General features: G+C 47.6%; 1 protein-coding gene across 5 annotated transcripts in view; it reads left to right on the top strand.

Moving 5' to 3' along the window:
• Positions 1-563: 563 nt before the first annotated feature.
• The window catches only part of LOC147880910 (esterase/lipase/thioesterase family protein), a 31,147-nt gene continuing 5,982 nt past the window's right edge, over positions 564-25,728 (top strand). For 4 of the 5 annotated variants that reach the window (XR_015540489.1, XR_015540488.1, XM_087370153.1 and 1 more), the window contains exons 1-4: positions 564-1,088; positions 1,176-1,467; positions 2,118-2,246; positions 18,253-18,384. Coding sequence is in view for 3 of the 5 variants with exons in the window: in XM_087370153.1 (XP_087226279.1) it covers positions 895-1,088; positions 1,176-1,467; positions 2,118-2,246; positions 18,253-18,384 (747 nt within the window). In the remaining 2 variants the exon portion in view is untranslated. The remainder of the gene's footprint in view (positions 1,089-1,175; positions 1,468-2,117; positions 2,247-18,252; positions 18,385-25,728) is intronic. The other variant, XM_087370155.1, reaches the window with a different exon arrangement.

The following is a 25,728-nucleotide window of genomic DNA, read 5'->3' as shown; positions in this document are numbered from 1 at the left end:
CATATTGTGCTTGGAAGAACACACACGCACACAAAAACAATGGAAGGCGTGAAACTCTTCAATAAAGCATCGACAATGCAGGGACACAGGTTAGCAACCTTTTCGAAACCGGAACTAATACTGATACAACAAAACGAAGCATACAACTAGGGTTGTGAATGCCTGTTGATGATTTTTCGCACACTAACATGCAATAGCATTGCAATCCTTAATATATACAAATCACCAAAGGCAAAAATAAAAAAAACTAACCGAAATAATAGAATGAATGCTGGCACAAATATCGCAAGGAACAACAACTTACGTTGTGGGCGACTTAAACGTTGACTACAATTTCGACGGAGCCCCGACAACAAACTTAAAGAAAATGTTTCGACAACATGGCATGTGGCAACTAATTACAAGCAGCACTACTATCCATGGAACAACTATGGATCACATATGGACTGACTCCAACAACACAAGCACAAAAACAGGGACAAACTACATTTACTGGTCCGACCATCGGACCCTTCGTTAGTATACGGCAACCATACAAACATAGCGAAAAACAGAGTAGGCCCATTCAGGTCACCTCATCTTGCTTTTGTTTCCGCATATATAACCTGCGGATGTGTCTATGTGTCCAAACGGGAGCCGTACCCTGCATTTCGTTCCGAGTCGTCAGCAAGAGTGAAGTTATTTTATTAAACGTCAGTGACCTTCGTGAAACTCTACAGAAGTTTAAAGCTCAGTGAACTTCGTGAGCTGCATTTGCATTTTCTGGTTACGAGGGTACATGAGCAAGGTCATTTGCTACTTGCATCTCCATTCTTGCTACGTCTCAAATTGGTGTAATCCTCAAATAGTCCCAGTTGCATCCGAGCTGCCCAATGCGTCGTTATAGTTAGCATCATGGCCTCAGGTGGCCTTCCTTCTTCCTCTCCCTCCCCGGGTCGACAGACGACAGCTTCAATGTTCACCTGTGGTCGGAGTGCCGTTTTGGATCACCACGCTGCAGCTTCAGTCAGAATTCCAACTCGGGCTCCTCGTAGCTCCCTGGGTGCAGAGAGCTTGAAAACTGTTCCGTCAGATCCGGACGTAATTAGGTACACCTCGCGTGATATTCTTGTTAAGCTCCATTCAATATGTGCTAACTCTTTTCGTGGACCTGTAATCCGTTTGCATTTTCCCAGATCTTCAGGGTCCCTGGACATCGTCGCCAACCCAGGAGACTTGAACAAATTCCTTCTAGATGGCTTATGTTCGTTGAAACACACATACAAGCGTTTTCCATTGATTGCCAATAGACACCAGGAGACGATATTTGCGGCTTTTTTCCGGTATCGTCCTGACGTCACATTTAGAAGAGAATGTCTGAGGATGGAGGACGATGGCACAGTGACGTTAGATTGGCCCGTAGGAGGAAAAGATTTTGAAAAAGTGACCAAGGATCCTACTGAAAGCAGCCCTGTGCTTATTTTACTGGTCAGAACTCAATCTGCATCCTTTACCGGGCAAGCATATAGGCTCGTGGCTTTTTAAAAGGAACTACCCATTTTGTTGCACCGGTCCATGGGTTGGTTACACACAGTGGACAGGATAAGTTTTAAAAAAAAGTACTAATGACCAACAGGTGCGGATGACTCACATGGTGTATGAAAGGGAACTTTTTGAAGTGAGGGCAGGGTTCAATTCCTTGTGTCAGACTATTTGGCAGATGGGCAGGCTATGTAGAGGGGATTGAGGCTGCCCATGCTAATGGAGGGCCCCCCCTTTCGCGTAGCAAGTCATGTCCTGCAGCCACATAAGGGGGCGCCCGTATGGGTGGGCACCAGTGTGTATGCCCAAGGACATATTCAAGCGTATCAGCTTTCATCAACAGTTATGCTTGCAGGAATATATAGCTTAATGCCTGTGTTGAGTGAAGTGCGTTTTTGAAGGACATGAATGCTGAATTTGTCCATTTTCAACACTGATGCTGCTGTCAGCCTGTATCCCTCTTTGTGGCTGTATGACATGATGCTGCTGTTTGGAATTAAAGCTACTAAACTTTATGCTAGTTTCAAAGCTAGGCAATGTGAGATGGAATCTTCTTAGAGAGAATTTTCTGATGTGTCATCACGGATTGGGTGCAGCCTGGTCTGACTGGGGGAAGTGATGATACCTATGTGAGGCATTTGTTGCTTCGAGTGCAAGGATATGGCTGGAATGTAGTGGTCTTCAACAGTCGTGGTTGTGCTGGTAGTCCAGTTACTACTCCTCAGGTTTGTCTTCCAAGATATTCGAAGGGCTTTTAAATTGACAGATTGTGATGGAAGCTTTCTCATTTGAATCTAAACCTCATTGTGAGTACGAGCTTGTGTCAAGGTTCCGGCTGAATTTGATTGGACTATGGCAAATCTTTAAGGACTGCACGCCTGCTGTCATCTTGATAAAGCAGAACACTGTCAAAATAACTTTTGAAGTTCCTTGAATAGCTATAGCTGATTTTGTTGATTGATATGTGGATTTGAACAAGAAATGCCCGTGGCAATGCAACCTCTATTGTAGGCATGTTGTAAGGGAGAGTAGGGAATTAGAAGGGAGGACCCTTAGTGCTGGCCTTTGTCACGGCTGAGTCTGCCCTCACCTCCGGAGTGTTAACAGAAACTCAGTACGAAGACCTTTGTATAAATGGATGCTCAAGTATGTGTGGGTATGCGGAATTGTATGTGTGAGAGCATATGTTTATACTCTGGTCTACACCCACTGTTGGGCACTTATAATGTCAGTGGGGATGTCATAGTAGCTAGGCCTTGCTATGCGTGATGGAGTTTATGGTTTTCAACCTTATGAGTGACTATTATGAGATTGAAACTGCACACTGTGTTGTATTTTTCGACGATGAGTTTGGGCATGTTCCTGGATTCTAGATATATAATTAGAAGGGAGGAGACGAGAATAGACTGGTAGAAGAGAAGGTGGAGAAGGAAAATTTCATACATATATATATTGGTGGAAGGGAAGGTGAAGGAAAATTTCATATATATATATATATATATCTGTGTGGCGCGCGCGCTTGCTTCCAGTACAATGGTTATGTTTGCCAAAGATGCATGGGGGTTGAATATTCTTTATATTCATGTGCATATTCTTGCTCATAAGGGGAAAATGATGCAATAAAGGATACATTCTTTTTTACATCTGCGACATTTCACATCCCATTAGGCATTCACATACCTTGCATAGCCTTTTCTGTTCAGTGCTCTCACAACTCCTAGCAGTAGGTGTCCATCCCTAATCCAAGAAGCTTGCACATGCCCGGAACTGTCACTAGTAACCACACTTGGCCACACAGTTCCCATAGCTGTCACTAGTGCCCAATTAGCCCATCCATCTGCACACTGCAGAGAAAGAAAGCATACAAGAGCTTTCTCCACTGTTCAGGACCGCCTCTACCTATAGTCTCTCACCCTATGGGTCGCACATATCCTGATACATCAACTTGTTTCCCATAAGAGAATTGCATCTCTACACAACAAACACTATGGCAGTCTCACTTGTACGGACTGTCTTTCTGGGGTCTAGGGATACCTTTCATTCTCAAGCATGGATACGCGACCCGTGTCTATTTGACCCACGAGGTTGTACGAATCACGTGCCCTCCGCCTAGCAACCACTGCATGTATATACACTATCTCTTGGGGAAACCATAGCATAATCACTACTGGAATTGTCCTCCTTCAAGCATCGCAAAAGAGAATCCATTTCAGTTCCAAAAGGCTTACACTCAGCCTAAGATTGTTTCTAGCAGCCAAGACTTGGTTACACAATCTCTTGCAAATGCCTCAAGTGCTCACTTGTACACTCACCGGCTCACTGCCGTGAGAAAAGGCATAAACACACCCAATCGGAAGAAGCGGCTGTCCAAGGACTTCTTGCTGCCCATCTAGTGCCACAAGGACATGCATACAGAAGAACAAGGAATCAAGCCTGGCTGGCCAAAACAACTCATGACCTTAGACCAGACCTACATGGCCAACCAGCTCCGTTGGCAACAGCTCGCAAAAATAGAAGGGACCAATCAGGCAGCCCATGAGCTCTGTACGTGACCAACATACTTTCCCAAAGAAAAGAGATGCAATATGAAGGCAAGGCCATGAGATGAGCCAGCCTTTCTTAACCGAATTGCAATGATAGGCAAAAGCCTTATTACTAGCCTCCAAGCTACTTCGCAGCGTGCAACCCCAAACCACTGTTTGAGCGCCTTTGCTCACCCTTCTTCGCCCGTATGAAATGCTGGCCCTTAACCTCAGCTCCAAGCCTCGTGGGGAAAGCAGGGCCGGGGGCCAGCCTGACTAGCTTCCAAGCCTCAAACTCGACCTCCATTCCGGTCCTTAGTGAGCCCACGCGATCCCTCCACGCAGCAGCTCGCCATCATGTATGATTCTTAGCAAAAGGCTTCTCCAGCTAGGCATGACTCCCGCCACGTTCCATGGTCCCTTTGCCTTTTTGTCCAAGAGCCAAAAATGCCTGCGCATCCGTCGTCCAGCCAGCCCCTTGCTCCTTACGTCCCTTACGCGTCCGCCATCCCGTTGTTCAGCCCGCCTCTGCACGTCGACTTGCCATGAGCCTTCCATGGAATTCCTTTTCAAAAACCATTTGCATGGGCTGGCCACGTGGCAGCCCGGGCTTTAGTTTGCCCCTAAGCCTTCTATGTGGTCACTGCAATGACCAACTTGAAATGCATTTGCCCCTTGCCTCCTCTATGGGGTCCATTCCAATGGCCCAACCTTGGATCTTAGGGCTTTTTGCCCCCTCTTGGCCCCAACCACCATTTTTACCCCCAAGCCATTAATTGCTAGCACCCAAGCAACCTAGGACCTTGCTCCTTGCTTTCCCAAGGTCTTACCCACATGCGGGCCACCATGCTGCACAAGAAATCACGCCCTTGTGACGCCGCCGCCTCTCTCTAGCGGTCTCCTCTAAGGAGGTCTGAGATAGTCCGAACCTCGATTGTGCGTGCTCTGGTCCTCTCTGTGTTGTGTGTGGTCTCTGTGTCTTTGGCTTGGCAGCGTCGCGTGATCGCTCCCTGCTGACCCATATTGCCCTCATGTCAGCTAGCTCCTCATCCACCCCACTATGTCCTAGAGCTGACGCAAATGCATAGAAATCCATGACATGTCACTGTGCTCGGTCTACCTTAGCCTCATCGTGGAAGTGGATCAATCGTGAGAGATGGCTAAATCCGTGCCCCTTCTGAAAGAGGGAACGATATTGCCCCCGGACCTCATAGTATGTTGGGCAGGCACACGGGGAGTGCTCCTCTGTCTCAACCTCCCCCAATGTGCATAGCGTGCAGATCCACTGCTCTCTGGGGTGCCTGTTGCTCTCCTTGCCTCAATCAGCAGTTGAAGGGACTAGACCCGCATTTGCCCGATGGCTATTCTCAGTGCATGTGAGACTCCTTTATCCTCTAGGTACTAGGGCCGGATGATGAGACCGTCCTCCGATACTCTCAAGAAGTGGTTGCGATAGAATTGGATCTTAGTCTCCCTCCCCAAGTGAGACGTACAGAGTTGGAGGAGATCTAACCATATGATACGGTTAATCTCATCTAGCGGGATCAACTCGGGTGGTGCGTCCATGCTGTATTGAAAGGGAGGAAACCGGTCCATCTCAATACCATGATCGGCAAACCACATGGTGTAACATGAAATGGTTATCTGATCGTGTAATGCGCAGCAAGACCTTTAAACCTTTGTGTGAGGTGTATGCAGCCAGAGATAGTGAGAGAGTAGGATTTAGAGAGAGAATGTAGACGACACTAGATTGGGTCCTTGTACCCATTGAAAGCCCTCCTCTCCAACTGGGAAGGAATTTGTTCTATATCTTGGAGAACTGCAAATGAATACAAGTGACACTCCTTTAGAGAGCTCGAGAGACAACTCTAAGGACACCCTTCGATATGGAGAGCTGACCCACAAATGCCTGAGAAGCAACATTGCTGCTCCGCATCCCCCGACTGTACTCCTGCGTGTACACCTTCCAGGCAGGCTGATCTGGACTGCCGAAGTCTGCTGCTGTTCAGGGCCTGTTTTGGAGTGCACAGGGGCTGCACAAAGGGTTGGAGGGGAGCTGCACTGGAGGATGTGGATGATCTGTACAGTCCCTGGCTTCCAAAGCAATGCCTTCTTGCCAGGTATGTTCTCTAGTGTGCTGCCCACATGGCAGCCTGATTGCTGCCCATGTGGCAGCCCCACAATTTCCTTTATCTCTGTCTGAATGGTGCCCACCCTTTGCCAGGCTTACCTTGCCCTTGCCTTTGCTCGTGTCCTGAGCTATCAGGGCCGTGTCATCCTTGTTTGTACCATCGTACTTCTTTTCCCAAGCTTCTTGCTGTAGCAGTATATGGAACCAGCTCCTCAAAAGTCATTGGCATCGCCCTATGCCCTGTAGTCATCGATATTCACAAAACTATGTAGCTCCAGGGGGCATTCCCAGCAACAGCCTTGCCATCCTGGTAGAGCTCGTTCTTTGACCAATTGCCACAGTTGATCCCGCACCACCTTCATCTTGGTGATGTATTCCTGACCGATTCCCTTCATCCATACTCATGTTGTGTTAGAAATGACCCAACAGAGGGTACACGCAGCGGAAGACTTATAGTAATGCCCAGGAGCTCACACACTGTGCGTGTGGAGTGTGGAATCACAAACTTCTTTACTTATGTGCATTCAATAGATGTGTAGACTCATCAATAGACAATGAACCGGCCAGATAGAGAAACCACCAAAATATATATTTCCGTCCAAAACTATGGACACAATACAAGAGAGAGAGATCCAGAGTCCCACCAATGGTGTGGTCCTCTGATCTTACCACAAGGTCCTTCTCCTATCAGCTGGCTATCTCTAGACTCGAGCCCGCGTGCTCCACCTCGAGCGTAAGTAGACTTTCCGTCCAAAGATCTCAGCACCTTGCTGCCCTAGTAGACAGCCTAGGCTCAGCCCCAAGTGAGCTCAGTCTGCAGCAACTCTGGCCCTGCTTTGCCTCCTGGATGTTGGCCCAAAGATTAGGCTTCTGCTGCTCCTGCTGCTCCTCTGTCTGCTGACTTGCTGGATGATGAAATGAGGCAAGAGCCTCTGCATTTATAGGCCCCAAGGCATGGCAAAAATACCGACCAGTCTGTCCCAATCTGGCCGACTGGACAGACCAGGTTGGCTGGCCCAACCGACCTGGTTGAATCAGCCCAACCAGCCCTTTAAGGGCTCCAAAACCGGGGCCTTTTGCCCCACAGTTCTAGGGGCTTTGGCCCTCCAATCAAGGCAGGGGCCCAGCCTATATAAGGCATGCCTACTGCCCACTGACAGCCCCAATTTGCTGCTCCACCAGGCCTGCTGGTTCTGCCCTCTGCCAGGCTCTTCCCAGCCACGTGTCCTGTGCCGTACTGCCCCGTACATCCTGCTGTCCTGACCCACCTGTACTGCACCATCATCAGGGTCTGTTGCAGGCCCTTCACCTGCCCACTACCCTCGCCATATGGCTTGCCATGCTGACGCCATCTGCAGGTCGCAATCCTGTGAGGTGCTGCCCATGTGGCAGCCCCCTCTCTTTCTTCTCTCTTGGGCACATCCTGCCCTAGGTCTCCCTCCCCCACGCACTCCTCATTTGGGGGCTTACAGATGGGGAGGTGACCTTTCCAACACCCCCTCTCACCGACACATCTCGGCCCAATGCCAACACGTCGATGACGATGCTCCAGTAACTCCCTGGTTGTAGTCCTCTGGAACCTTTCGGTGTTGAAATCTTTTCTTGGCTTTTCATCCAGTGGCTCCTACTCCACCAGGTCCGGTTCTGCTTCCGCACACCATCCTGGTACACAGGTCCATCTTTGGTAGCACCTCCTAGTTCCACCTCCTTTAGTCATGTTCCCGCCTCTGAACTCGAGCAATCCAGCCGTCACGATCTTCCAGTCGCCCCCCTCATAATGAGTGAACAACCTGGAGCCTTCCAGGCACCATGCTTTGAGGGTCTGTTTCAACCTGTCCTTCCTTTGGCAAGGTTTGCAACAAAAGTACATCTCCAGATCACTTGGACTGCGAACTTTAAACGCACCTGACTGAACCTGAGTCACCCTCCTTGAGTCCTTCTCGCAAGGGCACAATCCTCCAGTCGTGGAAGTCGATTCCCTAGAGCTTCTGAATCAGGGTCATCCTTCAGCAAGGTCCTTGCCTTCAGGCTCCCACACTTGTGAGCCTCCTACTTGGGCTCTGACACCATGTTAGAAATGACCCAACAGAGGGTACACGCAGCGGAAGACTTATAGTAATGCCCAGGAGCTCACACATTGTGCGTGTGGGGTGTGGAATCACAAACTTCTTTACTTATGTGCATTCAATAGATGTGTAGACTCATCAATAAACAATGAACCGGCCAGATAGAGAAACCACCAAAATATATATCTCCGTCCAAAACTATGGACACAATACAAGAGAGATAGATCCAGAGTCCCACCAATGGTGTGGTCCTCTGATCTTACCACAAGGTCCTTCTCCTATCAGCTGGCTATCTCTAGACTCGAGCCCGCGTGCTCCTCCTCGAGCGTAAGTAGACTTTCCATCTAAAGATCTCAGCAACTTGCTGCCCTAGTAGACAGCCTAGGCTCAGCCCCAAATGAGCTCAGTCTGCAGCAACTCTGGCCCTGCTTTGCCTCCTGGATATAGGCCCAAAGATCAGGCTTCTGCTGCTCCTGCTGCTTCTCTGTCTGCTGACTTGCTGGATGATGAAATGAGGCAAGAGCCTCTGCATTTATAGGCCCCAAGGCATGGCAAAAATACCGACCAGTCTGTCCCAATCTGGCCGACTGGACAGACCAGGTTGGCTGGCCCAACCGACCTGGTTGAATCAGCCCAACCAGCCCTTTAAGGGCTCCAAAACCGGGGCCTTTTGCCCCACACTTCTAGGGGCTTTGGCCCTCCAATCAAGGCAGGGGCCCAGCCTATATAAGGCATGCCTACTGCCCACTGACAGCCCCAATTTGCTGCTCCACCAGGCCTGCTGGTTCTGCCCTCTGCCAAGCTCTTCCCAGCCACGTGTCCTGTGCTGTACTGCCCCGTACATCCTGCTGTCCTGACCCGCCTGTACCCCGCCATCATCAGGGTCTGTTGCAGGCCCTTCACCTGCCCACTACCTTTGCCATATGGCTTGCCATGCTGACGCCATCTGCAGGTCGCAATCCTGTGAGGTGCTGCCCATGTGGCAGCCCCCTCTCTTTCTTCTCTCTTGGGCACATCCTGCCCTAGGTCTCCCTCCCCCACGCACTCCTCATTTGGGGGTTTACAGATGGGGAGGTGACCTTTCCAACATGTTGTACAGCTCTATCTCGAGGTCCAAGATTCTTGCCTCATTGTCAAGCTTGTACGTATCCCTCAAAGACATCCAGGTCTCGAAAGAAATGTCCGCCACCTGAATATGTGGCAGCACCCAGTCCGTCGTCATACCCACAATGATAGTAAGGCTTTTGCATCCCGTATGTGCCATGCTCTCACTATGGTAGGGTCTACTGGTGTTGTCAAGGCTGCCGAGGTTGCTGTGGCTGGAGTAGTCATGGTGGCTTGAGGTGTCAGTTCTGTCCCCGTCGCAATCCCCCATGACTCTCCTGTCTCCGTGATCTGACGAGAAACTCTCTATGTCGGCGGACTGCCTCGTGGATGAAAGCTACTAGGCATTTCTGATCTGGGTATGAGAAGTCTAGAGAGGTCCTCAGAAAAGGCAGTGATATTGTCCACGGATCTCATAGTAGACTGGGCAACGGAAGATAAAGTGCTCCTCTAATTCCACCTCGTGCCGCTCACATAATGTGCATATACGACTCTCTATGAGGATTCCAATTGCTTGCCCGCTCTCCACACGGAGTCGATGTGGTAACACACGGAACTGTCCAATGGCAATCCTGAGTGAGTGTGGTAGGCGGATCTGGGTGTACCTTGGTGGGATAATGAAACTCTCCTCAGAGATGTGCAGGTAGTGGTCTGGATAGAGATTGAGCTTCACACGAAGCACTGTCTGTGCCAAACAGGTCCTGAATGTGTGTAACTGTAAGAGATCCTCCTAAATAATCAGGCTGAACTCATGGCAGCTTGTCTATATGGAAACTCAGTCTCTCAAACCATCTGCATGTGTGTGCGTACTAGCATCTCTGATCACCCTGAGTTGCTAATGCCATAGAAGATGCTAACACCAACCAAGGTAGCCTGCGTCGCCTTGCAGTACAAGAGCCATAAGCTCGCATGCGGTGTAGATTAGTGATAGTGTGGAATGCCACATCTAACTGCAATGGAGATGCCATGAACTCAGTTTGAATGATCTGATGAGGAACATATGGCTTGCTGCGGATCATGGATGATAACAAGAGAACCTGTAATCTCTCCACTCGAGTCCACTCTATGTTGGATAGGTCTGGTTCCCAGCAAGTTTTGCCGTACACGCCCGTAGGTTGGATCAAGGAGTCGAAAAGGAGAACCTTGGTCCGTGGGTCTTGAAAATGTGAATGGAAGCAATGTCTCTTTAGTCGAGCAAGGGAGGAGTATCCTCTACTCAGGCGGGCCTGCATCGTTGGTCTCATCGTGAAGATAGGTCTAGAGAACAGAACCCCCAGGTAATTGTATGATGAGACAATCTCAGTTGGTGCTCCGCCCAACGTAAGTTGCTTTCTTTGGATGTGTTGAAGATCATAACCTTGGTTTACCCATGTTGACCTTCAAGTCATGGGACTCGCAAAAAGCCAATAGTGCATCTTGATGTCTCTGGAGTCCCTCAGCGGACGAGGATAAGAGTACCACATCATTAGCGTACAATAGAATCTGGAGCAAGTAGCCGGCGAGAGAGCAACCAGCTCCTGCTAGGGTCCTCATAAAAGACTCAAGTTCGTCTATATAAAGGCCAAATAAGGTTGGTGAACTTGGGCAGCTTTGTTTGATAGCATGGTGCTCATGATCTCATCTGTCCATCCACCCCCGTCCGAATTCTACTGGAAACCTTCTCGTAAAGTGCCATAACAGCCCAAACTATCTCTTGACCATAGCCCAACTCCTGCAACTGCCTGATGAGATGTGCTCGTGGTACTGTATTGAAGGCTTTGTGGGAATCCAAAGCAGCAATAAACCCTCTGTCTTGGTGTCCTGGCCTCCTCTATGACGCTCCTGAGTGTAAGTATGTGGTCCATGGTACCATGATCACGCCGAAAGCTTGCCTGCCTATCTGCTCTAAGTCCCTGCATCTCTGCATGGCAACTTACCTCCATATCTAGTACTGAAGCATATATCTTGGACATGACATGCCCAATCATAATGGTCCCGTAGTTACTTGGACTCATGGGATCCCCTGCCTTGTGGATAGGTGTGATAGTGTTGAGGGTCCATGTGCGTGGGAAGCCGAGACAAACTGCTTCATTAAATAGCTTTGCTGGATAGGGGCTAGGATATCAATCCCATATGCACTCATGATCCTTTGCTCGGCCATTGTGAAGCTTCATGACCGTGTCTTTGACACCCCCCTTAGTGAATAGAGTGCAAGAGGTCGGTTGTGGTGTGTGTGAAAGATCAGGAGTAGGCTGGTTAGGGATGTCATATAATGTGCGGGCGTAGTTGTGCCAAACCTGAGTATTTGTGAGTGGCGAGGGGGACCACTGTTCAAGAAACCATCGCCAAAAGTCTTTGGAATTATTACTAAACAGGATGTTCAGTAATTCCTCGTTTCGGCGAACAAAGTTTCATTTCTTTTGGCAAACTAGATGGGGATACTCGTGTAACCTGTTGGGTTCGCTTTGTAGGCCATGTATGGATTCGAATCAGAGTTGTCGGCGAAGAGCCTTACACTCGTCATCATACCAACTATTGCATGGCACGGACCCTGGACGTACGGGAACGTGTGAAGGGTGGCTTCGTGCAATGATTGGCTGATCAAAGCGGCCCGGTCCTCTAGGAGAGGTATGTGGTCAATGTAAAAGAGTAGAGTGTACAGTCTTGCAGAATATCTTAGTGAGAGGCTGTGATGAAAATGTATGTCGTGATAGGTAGTGTAAGTGGGTCATGTAGCAAGGCAAGGAGTGGTGATATTAAAGAAGAGATATGAATGATCAGCCCCAGGTGGAGGTGGCGAAACATAGAAGTCCGTGATGTGTGATGTGAAGGTAGGGGATCCCAAGATACAATCAACCACGCTAGACCCCCCTCCATGTGGAAAGAAGGTGAAGCCATTGGAGGAGGGCCATCGCTCAAGACCATTATAGCGAATGAGATCGTGCGTCGTACCTAGATAAGGAGTGCATGTCCATAAGAGGTAATAGGGGCCGTCTATATCAACAACGAACACTCGTGATATGCCAATGTCAGCGATATCTATCTTGGGAAGTGAAACAACATCCTCTCAAAAATCTAGCAGTGGCACTTGAGGTGCTTCCGTCCTCATGTTGAAGTCCCCAACTAGGAGAACATCTTTGTGGCTCGAAAAATCCATGATATCCTGGTGGAGGGGTGTGTGGTGATGCCTCAGCCTCCTCCCACAGTGCCCTACGAAGTGTGATCTCTCTGGTGGGAAGTAGTAGATCGCTATGAAGAGATGCCGCATCGTAATCGGATCCAAAGGAACCTAGAGTGTGAATCTCTCCTCTCCACTGAGATCGCACCAATGAGAGATGATCTATAGAGGACTGCCACTCCTTTTGAACCATGCACTCCACTTGTCTCCCTTGTCTCCCTTGTCTCCTTCCTATAGGATGACTCCCAAGTGTATCCACTGACCATCGGTAAGGGGTGATCTAGGCTCTGATGTGTCTCTGCGTAGAAGACTATGTCTTGTCCTATATGTAGGACTCCGAGAAATTCCCAGGCTCTTACCAAAGGGTACCATTACAATTCCAAATGGTGCAAGCGAGGGTCTTAGTATCCTGCGTCTCATAGACCCCGCCCCCCTACTTGGGAGAACAATTAGGTGATTGGTTGAGTCTAGTGATGAGATGTCCATCCCGCACTACTGCCACCTTCCCCTCCTTGCAAGCCGCATCTCGCAGTTGCAAGAGAGCACATTTCTCCTCTATCTGCAAAGGAGTCAGGTCCTCATCCATAGATATAGTGGGTGATCCCGTAGGGCCGATCTACAACGCAAAGTTGCCAAGCGTGCCTGAGTGTCTCTGAAACGTATAACAAGAGGCTGCTCTCTGTTGGGTCTCGCCCCACTCACCATACAATAGCATGATTAGGAACCCCTAGTGTGGTCGCCACGAGAGAGAGAGAGAGAGAGAGAGAGAGAGAGAGAGAGAGAGAGAGAGAGAGAGATGTATTAACACTTGTGGGAGGCTTGCGGGCCTATGGGACAAATTGCACAAAAAAGAAGACTCATACAAGCCTCAATGGGTTGGAGCAAAGGGCGCGCTAGGGCCCTTGCTGAGTACTAATTGTAATCTAGGCTAACTGAGAAAAGAAAGAAAAGAAGGATGTATTGATGTCTGCAAGAGGCCTCGCGGGCCTATGAGACAAAGTACAAGCCAAAAAGTAACTCATACAAGCCACATAGGGCTGAAGCAAAGGGTTCACTAAGACCCTTGCTGAAAGCTAAAGTGCTAAAATGCTAAACTGGGGAATCAAGTGTCCAAATACTAGAGTAGCAAAAGCAAAATAACAAAGAAAGTATCAGGTGCTCAGAGTTAGCACTCCTAGTACATGCTCAGGTTCTGTATATCCTGGTAACCTAGTGGCTCTTTGATGAGACGTGAGGAGCTCTTGTATCTGTGTCTGTTGAGCTGTCTCTCGACGTGGAGAGGGCTTGGTCTCCTCGATCTCTGGATCCGGTGGGCTATGTCAAGGGTGATACCTCGTCTTTGGAGGTCATCTATGAGGAGGGCTGAGATAGACCGAACCTCAATCGTGCGTACTGTGGTCCCTCTCCGTGTCGCACGTGGAGTGTGTGTCCCTTGTCTGGCAGCATCGTGGTGGACACTCCCACTGCTAATCCACGATGCTTTCATCTCATCAAGCTCCTCTCTCTCAGTAGCTAACTCAGATGCATAGAAGTCTGTAACAAAAGTCTGTGATCTGTCGATCTCGATGACCTGTGGCATCAGTCCCTGCTACTCTGTGGTCTGTCGCATCAATGTGTCTCTCCATCATCACATCTCAATCAGATAGAGCCCAACACAAACCTGATCGTGAAAATGGATCAGCCGTGTAAGTGGACCAAAGCCATGTCCCTCCTGAAAGAGGCGGTGATATCGTCCTCGGATCTCATAATAGATTGAGCAGACACATAGAAAATGCTCCTCTGTCTCGATCTCCTCCATCTGGCATAATGTGCAAGTCCTTTGCTCTCTGGGTATGCTTGCAAGTCTCCCTGCCTCAATCCGCAGTTGATGTGATGGGACTTGCAATTGTTCGATGGTGATCCTCAATGCATGTGAGACTCTCTTGTCCTAGAGATACTGAGGTATGTGTCGGTGCATCTCAAGTAGGTTAAGCCCAATGCAGACTTGGTCATGGAAGTGGATCAATCGTGATAGTGGACCGAAGCCCTTCCCATCCTGGTAGAGACAATGGTATCGCCTTTGGATCTCGCAGTAGGCTGGGCAGGCACAGAGAAAGTGCTCATCTGTCTCAGTCACTCCTAGTGTGCATAGCATGCAGATCTGCTGCTCTCTGGGTATACGTATTGTTGTCCCTGTCTCAATCCTCAACTGATGGGATGGAACCCGCATCTGCCCAATAGCGATCCTCAATGTATGTGAGATTCCTTTGTTCTCGAGACTGAGGCCTGATGATGAATCCCTCCTCCGAGATGCTCAAGAAGTGATCGTAGTAAAACTAGGTCTTGGTGGGGAGCTCTTGATCACCCCCCCAAGTCTGAGATGTGTGGAGCTAGAGGAGATCTAACTGTATGATATGGTTAATCTCATCCTGCGGGATAGACTGAGGGGTTGCATCCATACTGTACTGAAAGGGAGAGAGCCTGTCTTTTTGAATCTCGTGTCTGGCAAACCATGCGGATATACGTGCATACCATGTGTCAGCCCCTCTCTTGGCTAATCTTCTGGATGACTCCAAGGCCAACCTCGGTAGTCTTCAGTGGGGTAGGGCCCAAACCCTATGAATGAATGTCACTGTTTGAAAGATGGCATCAGTCTGTAGTGGTGTCATGGCGAACTTTGTATGTACTATCTCATGACGGATTTAGGGCTTGCTCTGAATCATCCTAGATCCTATCGTCACCTATAGCCACTCAAATCTCCTCCACTCTGCTATCGGTAGATCACATCTCCAGAAGGGTGCTACATACATAGCAGTTGGTCGCACTAGTGTATCGAAGAGCCCGCACTTGTCGGTGGATCCTAAAAGTGCGCCTGGAACCTCTGTTTCTCCAATTGTGCCGAAGCACCCCGTCCCCGCGTGAGGTAGGCTCTCGCCTCTCTGCACTGTGTCAAACCAAGGGTTTTGAGGCATCTTCCCATCTCGGACCTGCATGGACCGGGTCGTGGGAAAGGATCGTGTAGCGGCATCTTGTAAAGCTGAGACAAGGGTGTCGGAGGGAGGGAGGGAGGGGGAGAGAGAGAGAGAGAGAGAGAGAGAGAGAGAGAGAGAGAGAGAGAGAGTTATATTAAAGTCTCGGAAGATCGATGGGACCATGGGGCTGTGAAAATCTTAGTACAAACGAGGTGTGAGGGTGGAGCTACTTAACAAGCATCCACACCAATGCAGTACCATATTGTACTGGAAAGGAGGGAGTTTATCCATGTGGAGCCTCAGTCGCTCATACCAGCATCTCTGGTCACCTCCTGTTGAAAGAGCCATAGAAGAGGACAATGCTAGCCATGGTAGTGTGTTGCGCCCAAAAGTGTAATCCCCATACTCCCTAACTCGATACAGATACGTGATGACGTGAAATCCCACATCTAGCTGTAATGGGGATGACCCAAACTTAGCCTGGATGATTTGGTGAGGAATGGATGGCTTACTGCAAATCATCTGTGATAGCCGCTCCACATGAGCCCACTCTATATCCGACAAATTTGGCCCCCAGCAAGGGTTGCCATACATCCCTGTTGGTTGGACCAAGGAGTCAAAAAGCAGCCCCTTGGTCCATGGATCCTGAAAGTGCGAGCGGAAGTACTGCCTCTCTAGTGTGGCCAATGAAGCGTACCCCCTGCCCAGGCAGGCCTGCATTGCGGGTCTCATAGTGAAGATGGGTCCTCAGAAGACAACCCCAAGATACGTGTATGACGAAACTATCTCAGCAGGTGACCCATCAAACGTGAACTGCTCCTAGTGCATGACGGCTCGACCTTGGTTTTACCAAGGTTGACCTTCAAATCATGGGACTCACAGAAAGACTGTAGTGCGTCAAGGTGTCTTTGGAGCCCCTCTGTCGAGGAAGACAAAAGTGCCATGTCATCTGCATACAGAAATATCCGTATCAGGGTGCCAGCAAGAGAGCATCCATTCCCCCCTGTGTCTGCATCACTGTCTCGTGCTTGTCAATGTAGAGGCCAAACGGGATAGGTGATAAAGGACACCCTTGTTTGACCCCAATAGTGCTCATCATCTCATCTGTGCACCTAGACCTTGCCCGGACTCTGCCTGAGATCTCTCGTAAAGTGCCATGCAGCCCAAATGATCTCCTGGTCATAACCCAAATCTTGTAGGCGTCGGAGGAGGGGGGCTCTCGGAACTGTGTCAAATGCTTTGCGGAAATCCACAAAGCAACAGTAAACCCTTTGCTTTCATGCCCTCGCCTCCTTGATGATACAGCTGAGCGTGAGAATGTGATCCATGGTACCATGATCACGTCGGAATCCAGCGTGTCCTGTTGCTCTAAGTTCTCGACACTCTGCAAATTGATTGACCTCATAATCAAGCACTGATGTATAAATCTTGGACATGACATGTCCAATCATATGGTCCTGTAATTCTCTGGGCTCATGGGATCCCCTGCCTTGTGGATGGGCGAAATAGTGTTAATGGTCCAAGTGCGTGGAATCCCCAAACAAACAACTTCATTAAAGAGCTTTGCTAAGATCGGGGCTAGGAGGTGAATCCCTTATGCAATGAACTCAGTGCATATCTCCTCATGATCCTTCGCTCGGCCATTATGAGGTTTCATTACGGCATTCTTCACTCCTCCCCTAGTGAACAGGGTGTAGGATGTGGGGCGTGGCATATGTGAGAGGTCAGGAACTGGCTGATTTGGGATATCATATAGCATGCAAGCATAGTTATACCAGACCTGAGTGTCTGAGAGAGAGAGAGAGAGAGAGAGAGAGAGAGAGAGAGAGGTTTTATTCCTGTTTTTTGCTCTCTTTTGTTTCTTGATTTCTTTATTTTTGCTTAGTCACCTTCTTTCTTTCTTTTTTATTTCTTGTTATCTTTCCCTTTTGTTTAATTGGCGAATTTTAGTAAGCACTGGGTTTGCCCAACAGACTCTGTTGGTCTTTAGAAACCCAGTATAGCTGCTTATGCTTGGTCATTGATGATGACATAAGCATTGCTTTGCTTGCTAGGTATGTCTACCTTTTGTTTTTCAAAAACTTTTGCTAGCTCATTTTTCTTCTCTTTCATTTTATCTTTTATTTTCATTGTGGAATTTTGGACTTTAGAACAACAAAAATGTGATTTTGTATGATTGGCTATATTCTAGTCCTACAAAGGTATATGTTGAGACACATCATCATGTTGTTCCGGTAAAGATTGAAGAGGAGGCAAATGATCTATTATTTGTGAGATTAGGAGGCAAATGATCTATTATTTGTGAGATTGGAAGACTAGACTGCAGATATTTTTACAAAGGCTTTAGGCAAAGATAAGTTTCAATACTTACAGATCTGCACTGGGGCTACTGGAGTGGGAGTGTTACAAATACAATGCTTATTTGGACATGTGCATAATATAGCCTTTGTAACCATATGAGTTATGGGTTAATGGGCTAGTCAACCTTAGTGGGTTGTACATAAAAGGATCCACACATTCTGGATGTGTGGAATGTGAACTAGTCTACAGTATCTCGTGGTCTTCTCCTTCCTTTATCCTCTCTCTCCCTCACACTTCGTGTTTGCTGGTCTTTCACATTCTTACCATCCTTTTAGACAGAGTTGGAGCAAGTTTCACAGTGGCGATTTAAAGGCAAAGGGCCCTTATGTATGCCTAAAGTAATAATGCTGTCATATCTTATCTTTGATCTGCAGTTTTTGTTTTACATATTATTGCTCTCAAGGTATATTAAGCTAATACCTCTGCGTTTATTATGCAGTTTTATTCTGCCTCATTCACGGAGGATCTTCGTCAGGTAGTTAAGCATGTAGGAACTCTATTTCCAGATTCTCGAATTTATGCAGCTGGTTGGTCTCTGGGTGGCAATATTCTAGTTCGGTACATAGGGCAGGTGCTTCATCAAAGCTTTCTCTATTTTCAGCACTGTTTAAATGATTGTGATTTTACATGGTATACATGATAGAGATTGCATGTGCATTTTTCCATTACACAGAGATACCCATGCTTACATGTCTCTGTGTGTGTGTGTGTGTGTGTGTGCATGTGTAGATGTGTGTATGCATTCTATGTTGCTACAGGTTTTTGACCCAGTGATTCAACGTTTCCGCCTTCCTGCTTATGTCAAGAAAAATCACAAAGGTCAAAAGAAATTGTATTTTATTGATGGCACTATTACGGGACTGCACTATCGATCTCTTTGGCATACACTTTCTCAGATGCTCCAAGGCTTTCTGCTATTGCCCATTTTCGAGCTCACGTTCTGCCTTAAAGATTGCATCCTTTGCTCAGAATTGGCTGATGTCATGGTTGCCAAGTCGTATAAGGGCTTGCTTGCCTCCCCCTTGGATTTCAGATCGTGCAAATCATTTTTGTCTATGACTTATAATGCAAAGTGCTGGCAGAAAAGATTGTAGCAACTATAGAATTGCAAACGTCTTCTTTGCCAACAAGTGTTCTTATGGCAACCCATTTGGACAAATCTTGGCACATCGACATATTGCTCCGGCTACTTGTTATAGAAGTCTGGCTCTGAGGGACCATGACTTACCTCTATTTTGCATTGCCCTAAGACATGCGATTTTTACATTTACTACAGCAACTTCTACGGGTACGGTTTCCTAGTGCTTGCTTTGGCGAGCATTTCCAACTCTCAGCCTATTAGGTAGGGATATGATCTTTTTTGCACTTGGGTTTGTTATTGGACACTTTGGACTTTACGAAAAGATAGAAACATAGAGTATTTGGTGATTCATCTCTAGCCAAGTACTTTTCTTCTGGACTTCTCTGTGGCAATCGTTCTTTGATTGTCAACATGCTTGTCATCTGGATTATCCCATGAACTTGTCCTACAATGCTATCTTTTGATGCTGTAGTTGCATGCATTCTATCTGGGGACTACTCTTTGTAATAAAAATATAAATAGTCTTCATCAAACAAAAAAAAAGCTGTCCAAAGAGGAACAACTATGAATGTACACACACACACACACTTTTTTTTTGGGGGGGGGGTGAAAACTTTTGAGACTTTATATTACAGAGTAAGTATCCCAAAATGCGATGTGCCAAAGTACATCAGTAGACGATCTCACTATATGACAAGTATACATCAGAGTCTATGTAATTAGTTTGCAGACAATCAAAGAGAGATTGCTGCAAGGAGCGCCTGAAAGAGGCAAAAGTAGGATCACAAAAGACTCTATGATTTTTGTCGTTCCATAGAGTCCAGAGTGCTCAGTATCGAACCCAAGTGAAAGAAAGATCAAACTCCAGTTTGGATGGGTGAATCCAGAAAAACTTCCCAAAGGTAGCATTGGGAAATGTAGTTCCCAAATGCTGCCCAAGGAGACTCAAGAACAGCCGGAGCAATATGCGTGCCAAAAGCTGCCCAGATGGAAGAACCCCCAGCAAAAGTCGCCACAAAAAAACTTGTTGGCGAAGTGGAAATTTAGAATTCCAAATCTGCTGCAATCTCTTTCGCCACCATTTTGCAGGACAATTCATTGCCAAAGCTGATTTGCCCTATGTGAAACCCAGGGTGAGGGCAAAAGAACTTTATACAAAGAAAATACTGTAATGTGAGACAACCTCAAAGTACGGCATGACAATCCTGGACCCTGGTGAATGAAGAGTCCAATCTTGAAGCCGGTCTTCAAGCTCTAGTGGTGGTATTGGCTGTTGAAGCATATGAGTAATAGTGTGCCATATAGGACAATAATGCAATGTACACACACACACTCTTCTTGTTTTTTTTTGCAAAAGAAACTTTTCATTAAGAAGTATGTATATTCATAGCTGTCCCAGAGTGGGACAGCTACTACTCAAGACTAAAAGCACTAATAGAAAACTTCCAACTAAGTGTGAAATTAAGTGATGCATCATGACAGCTAGGGCTGATCACCTTGCATAAACTCAAGCATCATTTTCCCTTTATGAGCCAGAATGTTTATGTGAATATTAAGGATAGAGGCGCTCTATGGAAAGTAACTTAAGGCCTTTATGCCCATGCTTTGACCGCCAGAAGGTCTCCATAGTTAGATACGATTCATGTAATATCTTGCTTGTAAAACATCATCAAAGGCGAAAAGAACTGTATATATGCAACCAAAATCAGTTGGACTATGCGGAATCGAACATGTAGTGGTAAAGTGGCTAACTTCAATATTCCATTTTCTTTTTCAGCTTAGGGAGCACCCAATGTGAGTGACCATCCACCCCAGAGGATAACCAAGATGGCAGACAACCTGCATAGGTGAGACAATTTCCCCAAGTCATAGAAGATGATGCCATTCTTTTTCATGCAACAGTAGAAGGGTAGATTTTTGCACACTAGTCTATTGAGCCATCTAGTCGTCTTAAAACCCCACATCAACAAACTTGACTAGTAAGCCCTTGACCGAAACTTATGAATATAATATTTCATCAAAACATGCCTTTATCTTTAAATGCATTTTTTGTCTAGCGTCTACCAAGCTGGCCAAGGTCATATTACACTCCAACTCGAACACATAACAATCTTTGTCATGGTTGATGTTGGTCATGATCGAGCGCCCCTTCCCTGTCCCGAGATGCGTATTAGCACCTGCTGCATAGTGAGTCAGATTTTTGATTCAAAAAAGTAGCCAATGTGTGAATCATTTTGAAAGAATTGATGCCCAATAGAATCATTCCTTGAGTGTGTTGTCTTCCCAATTGATCACTCAAAACAACTTGATCCACACTCGAATTTTTGAGACAGGGTTGAGGTCACCAATCAACCGATAGCTTAGGGATTATTAAGGTCCTTTCCAAGTAATTTCCATGGCCCACACATGAAGATTCCAATGTATCTCTTGTTTCACAAGGAGATGAGTTCAATGCCGTCAATAGTCGACTTAGATCCAAAATAGAATCAAGAAATCTATACGAATTACTTATTAATAGCATTGCCAATTCATCCAGATCAGATGAAGTTAAATTGGTTGTTGCGAATGTATGATCAGTAAATTTCCTTTTTGCTCCTTGCAAGGAATTGGATTACAATGAATCAGACACTTGGATTGAATAGATGAATTCATGAATTTTGTAACATCATGTCCCATATTCCATTCATTATCCCTGCTTCAGCTTGTGCTTTGAATTGAAATGGATTACCATGATTCCTCTTCGTCCACGGTTCAGTCAATGTTTCTCACGTATCTTAAGACGAGAGCATAAATGGATTACCATGATTCCTCTTTGTCTACAATTCAGTCAATATTTCTCACGTATCTTAAGACGAGAGCATACATTTTCATATCTATAAAATGGGTGCACTACTCAATTGCTTTGTCCAGCAACGCAAGTCTTTCGTTGCTCTCCCACAACACTTTTCATAGTTTAGGCTGGCCTCCCATATAGAAGGAGCCCGACTCCATAAGTCCCGCATAGATTCTCATATGACATGCCACTATCCGAAGGGAGTAGCACTCTCTGACAAGCTTCTTTGGATTACTCTCTAGCAATCCCTCTTCAAATTGGCTATGATGGCTGAGCCGTCACCCAAATTCAGAATCATCCTAGGCGAGTCATCATAGGAATTAGCGAAGTGCCGTTTAATGGTACATCTTCTCAGATAGTAGATAATGTCACCCTTTTCAAAAGTCGAAAGCTCTTTTCAAGCTCGGGAATCGTCGAAATAAAATGACATTATCTAAATGCCACCATGTGTATGTGAGAAAATGTTGAAAAGATCAACATCACGTAATAAGTGCCAAGTGTAAGGCATGACGAAAAGCCTCAAACTTGGGTCGTGATAGAGCCTTCGTGAAAAGATTTGCTAAGTTATCCTCCGTGGGAATGTAGGACAACTGTATATCTCCAGTTGACAGTCGCTCTCGAACATAGTGATAGTGGACCCTCGATGCGCTTCTTATGTGCATGAAACACAGGATTACGCGCAATAGCTAAAGCACTTTGGTTGTCAACGTAGATAATAGTAGAAGATCACTAGCTAATGTCAAGATCTGCAAGCAACTTACGGAGCGTGACTAGTTATATTATTTCAGTCTTGGAGGATTCCAAGTTATTATATATGGGTTATAGAGTCTCTATTATGGAACCAGTTTTTTGCGACCTATGTGATCACCTATGTGGTGAAGGTTATGGATAACTTGTTTGGTCAAAGCACTACTTTTGTAGTGTACATAGTTCCAAGACAAAAGAATTTCAAAGTTATTGTATTCAGTGATCAGTTTATCGGTTTGAGCAGCCTATGCCAAAGAGGAGAAGTGTCAAGAGTTAGATTCATGACAGATTCAAGATCAGACCCTGTTTGAAGTAATGTTCTTATGGAGGGTGAGAAGATCAAGTATTAGATCCTTTATGGCAGAATTTCATGTGGTCATTATTGAACAAATATTTCAGTTCTAAGTTATATTATCTCAGTTCTGGATTATACTATTCCAAGCATATTAAGGAACCAGTTTCTTTTATTTGGTCCAGATAATGGACTCATAGTATGGATATTTTTTATGGATATTGAGAAATACACAGTTGGACCTTATATGATCCGTGGTTTTATCAAGTGGAAAAAATAGTCTCTCAATTAGCTCCAAAGCTCCCAGTTAATATGATCAAGCATAGCTTGAAGAATTCTCATACAGGAGAGAAGAAGTACGTTGGAGATCTCAGATTTAAGGACAAGACCCACTTGCGGGTAGTATGTTCTAAGTATCCCAGTTGAAGTCATGAATATGATTTTATGACACAGCTATATGTTTTCAGCCATCTCATTCCATTGACAGAGCACCAGGTCTCCTTGGTGAAGCAGGCCGCCACGGACTTCTCCCAGACATCCGTGTATGGGAGAGTCATTGGCTACTCCCCTTCACGAGCAGACATCAGGAACTGGTTGCAGTCCACCCTCTACCTCGAGGACAGTCACCTCGAGGAGGTTGCACTCATGGGACGTGGCATCTTCTGGCTCAAGCTCTCCTCAGCACAGGCTGCGAGCGATATGGTCAGGCGATCCCCTACTTCTGTGGGTGGGAAGATCCCTCATGGTCCCATGGTACAGGGGTTTCAGTGTAGCAGACTTCGATGCCCGCTTTCGCATTCCTTGCCATCCAGTTACCCTTATCTTCCCAGGTCTCGCAACCGAGCTTCGCCCGATCATCAAGGACCTGGGGGCGCACTTTGGTTGGCCTATGCAGGACACCTATGTTGATGCGGCGGCAGCCCAAGGGATACCACTTGTCAAAGTGGCTGTCCTCGATCCACAGAGCATCCCCTCGGAGTTCGAGATCGTGACAGACACAGGTGTGGTGACGCAACGCATTCTGGTCACTGGTCGCCCAAATCAGTGACTGAGATGCCATGGCTTTGGGCACCAGGCGCGCTCAGAAGACCCCCGTTCAGGCAACTCAGGATCCTCCCCACCAGTCAGCGACATCCCCTCTCGAAGGGGAAGGATGGACGGAGGTCAAAAGAAAACGGAAGGGAAACAAAGCAGGACCCAAAAAACCTGCCCAGCTACAGCAAGATCTTCCTCCGGTGGTCCCTACTAATCAACAGCCCGGTAAGGGGAAGGAGAAGGGAAAGGAGAAGATCAGCCAGCCTCCCCCTCATCCTTCACTATGCCCTCCTCCCCCCTCCTTCTCGATTCTCCGACCCCCACCCCCTCCAGGATCCCCCTCCGCACCGGTGGTTTCCTCTCCACTCTCTTCCTCGAGCATGATCCAGAGGGAACCCCCCCCTCCGCCTGAGCCACCTGCAGCCCCGAAGCCAGCACAGACCTCACCTGCGCCTATCCCTCCTGGCCCGGCGGAGGGGAGAGCCCTTCCCCGTAGGTGGCCAGCACCCCTCTCTCTGGTTCAGACTCCTCATCTTCGTCCCCACGCCCAAGGGTTGCTCCTAGAGCTCTTCCATTGGAGTTTTATCGAGCAGGTCCTTGGGATTATTTGGATGCAGCGGGTATTGGCTCCTTCCCTGCATGCCTAGACATCAGCATCTTCTTCCTCCGCAAGGGGGCGGAGGGTAAGGTGTCCGTCCTTGCCCCTCACGATGGTCCTAGCTATTCCTTCACTATCTCCAGTGAAGGGAATGAGCAATGGACGAATGAAAATGTTTGGGAGACGATACAAGATCAGTCACAGGAGCAGGTGCAGGACTGGATCGGTAGCAAAGCAGCAGAGCCTCTTCAGCAGCAGTGGTAGGAGGGTGATGTTCGTCTGCGATGGCGCCACAGCGCCAAACGCTTCCGACTCCTAGTCATTATTAGGCCACCTCTGGAGCGGGCCTACGCGGAAGGGCTCCACCCGTGGAGGACCTCAGAGGTAGCGGGCTTCTACAGTATTTCCCTGGCAGAGGCGTCGAGCTAGTTAGAGAGAGCTTACCACCACGGGACGAAGGGCCTCTCCCCTCTGCTGAAGGTTTTAGAGGATGGGTCCGATGATCCGGCCTCTCCTTCGAAGCCTTCACAGAAGCGCCTTCGTCTCCACACAGGACATCCTCCGACCACTTCGACATCGACCACAAGCAGACAGCTGTTTGTGGCCCACCTTCCCTCCTCATGAGTATACGCATTATCTCTTGGAACGTCAACGAGTTCCACTCATCAGGAACCCGTGGCCCCAGGAAGATGGTGCTCATATAGGAGCTCCATCCAGCCTTGGTGGGAAGGGTAGATGTGCTCCTACTACAGGAACACAAGCTTTTGGCTTCTCAGACCAGTAATTGTGGGAAGGTCCTCACAGGACGCTCCCACACCTACTTGGAACCTTCGATTGGCGAGCAGGGGAGGAGCGGGGGTGTCTGTACCTCCATTGACGCTTCTCTAGTTCATCATGTGTGTGGTTTTGGCACTTTGATCCCAGGACGTGCGCTTTGGGTGGGCTTGCATATTGAGGGATCACGTATTGGCATCCTCAATATCTATGCCCCGACCGATCTCAGACGGAGAGCCGTTTTTTGGAGGTCCTTGAGAGACTTGTTGCCAGAGATGGACTCTTGTATTGTAGGAGGGGACTTCAACAACCTTGAGACCCTAGAGGATTAGCAGGGACGGGGCCCAGAGTTCCTCGGTATAGCTCAGGCAGAGCAGGTAGATTGGGACTCCTTCCTCTTCGCAGTGGGAGGTCGGGACAGCTGGAGGGAGCCTTCCTTTCGTAGATGGTCAGGGAGTCTGGACTTCTCTTGGGGTTACAAGAGGGAGGGAGGCAGACTTCTGGAGAGGCAGACGGTCATTCTCCTCCAGACAGAGGGCGGCCTCGGCATCATAG

Source organism: Dipteris shenzhenensis, chromosome 31 (genome assembly GCF_047967505.1).
Source record: "Dipteris shenzhenensis isolate YYH24624 ecotype China chromosome 31, Dip_SZ_1.0, whole genome shotgun sequence".
Taxonomy (NCBI): Eukaryota; Viridiplantae; Streptophyta; class Polypodiopsida; order Gleicheniales; family Dipteridaceae; genus Dipteris; species Dipteris shenzhenensis.
The sequence above is the reverse complement of the archived record's forward strand: the minus strand, read 5'-3'. Positions and strand labels throughout refer to the sequence as shown.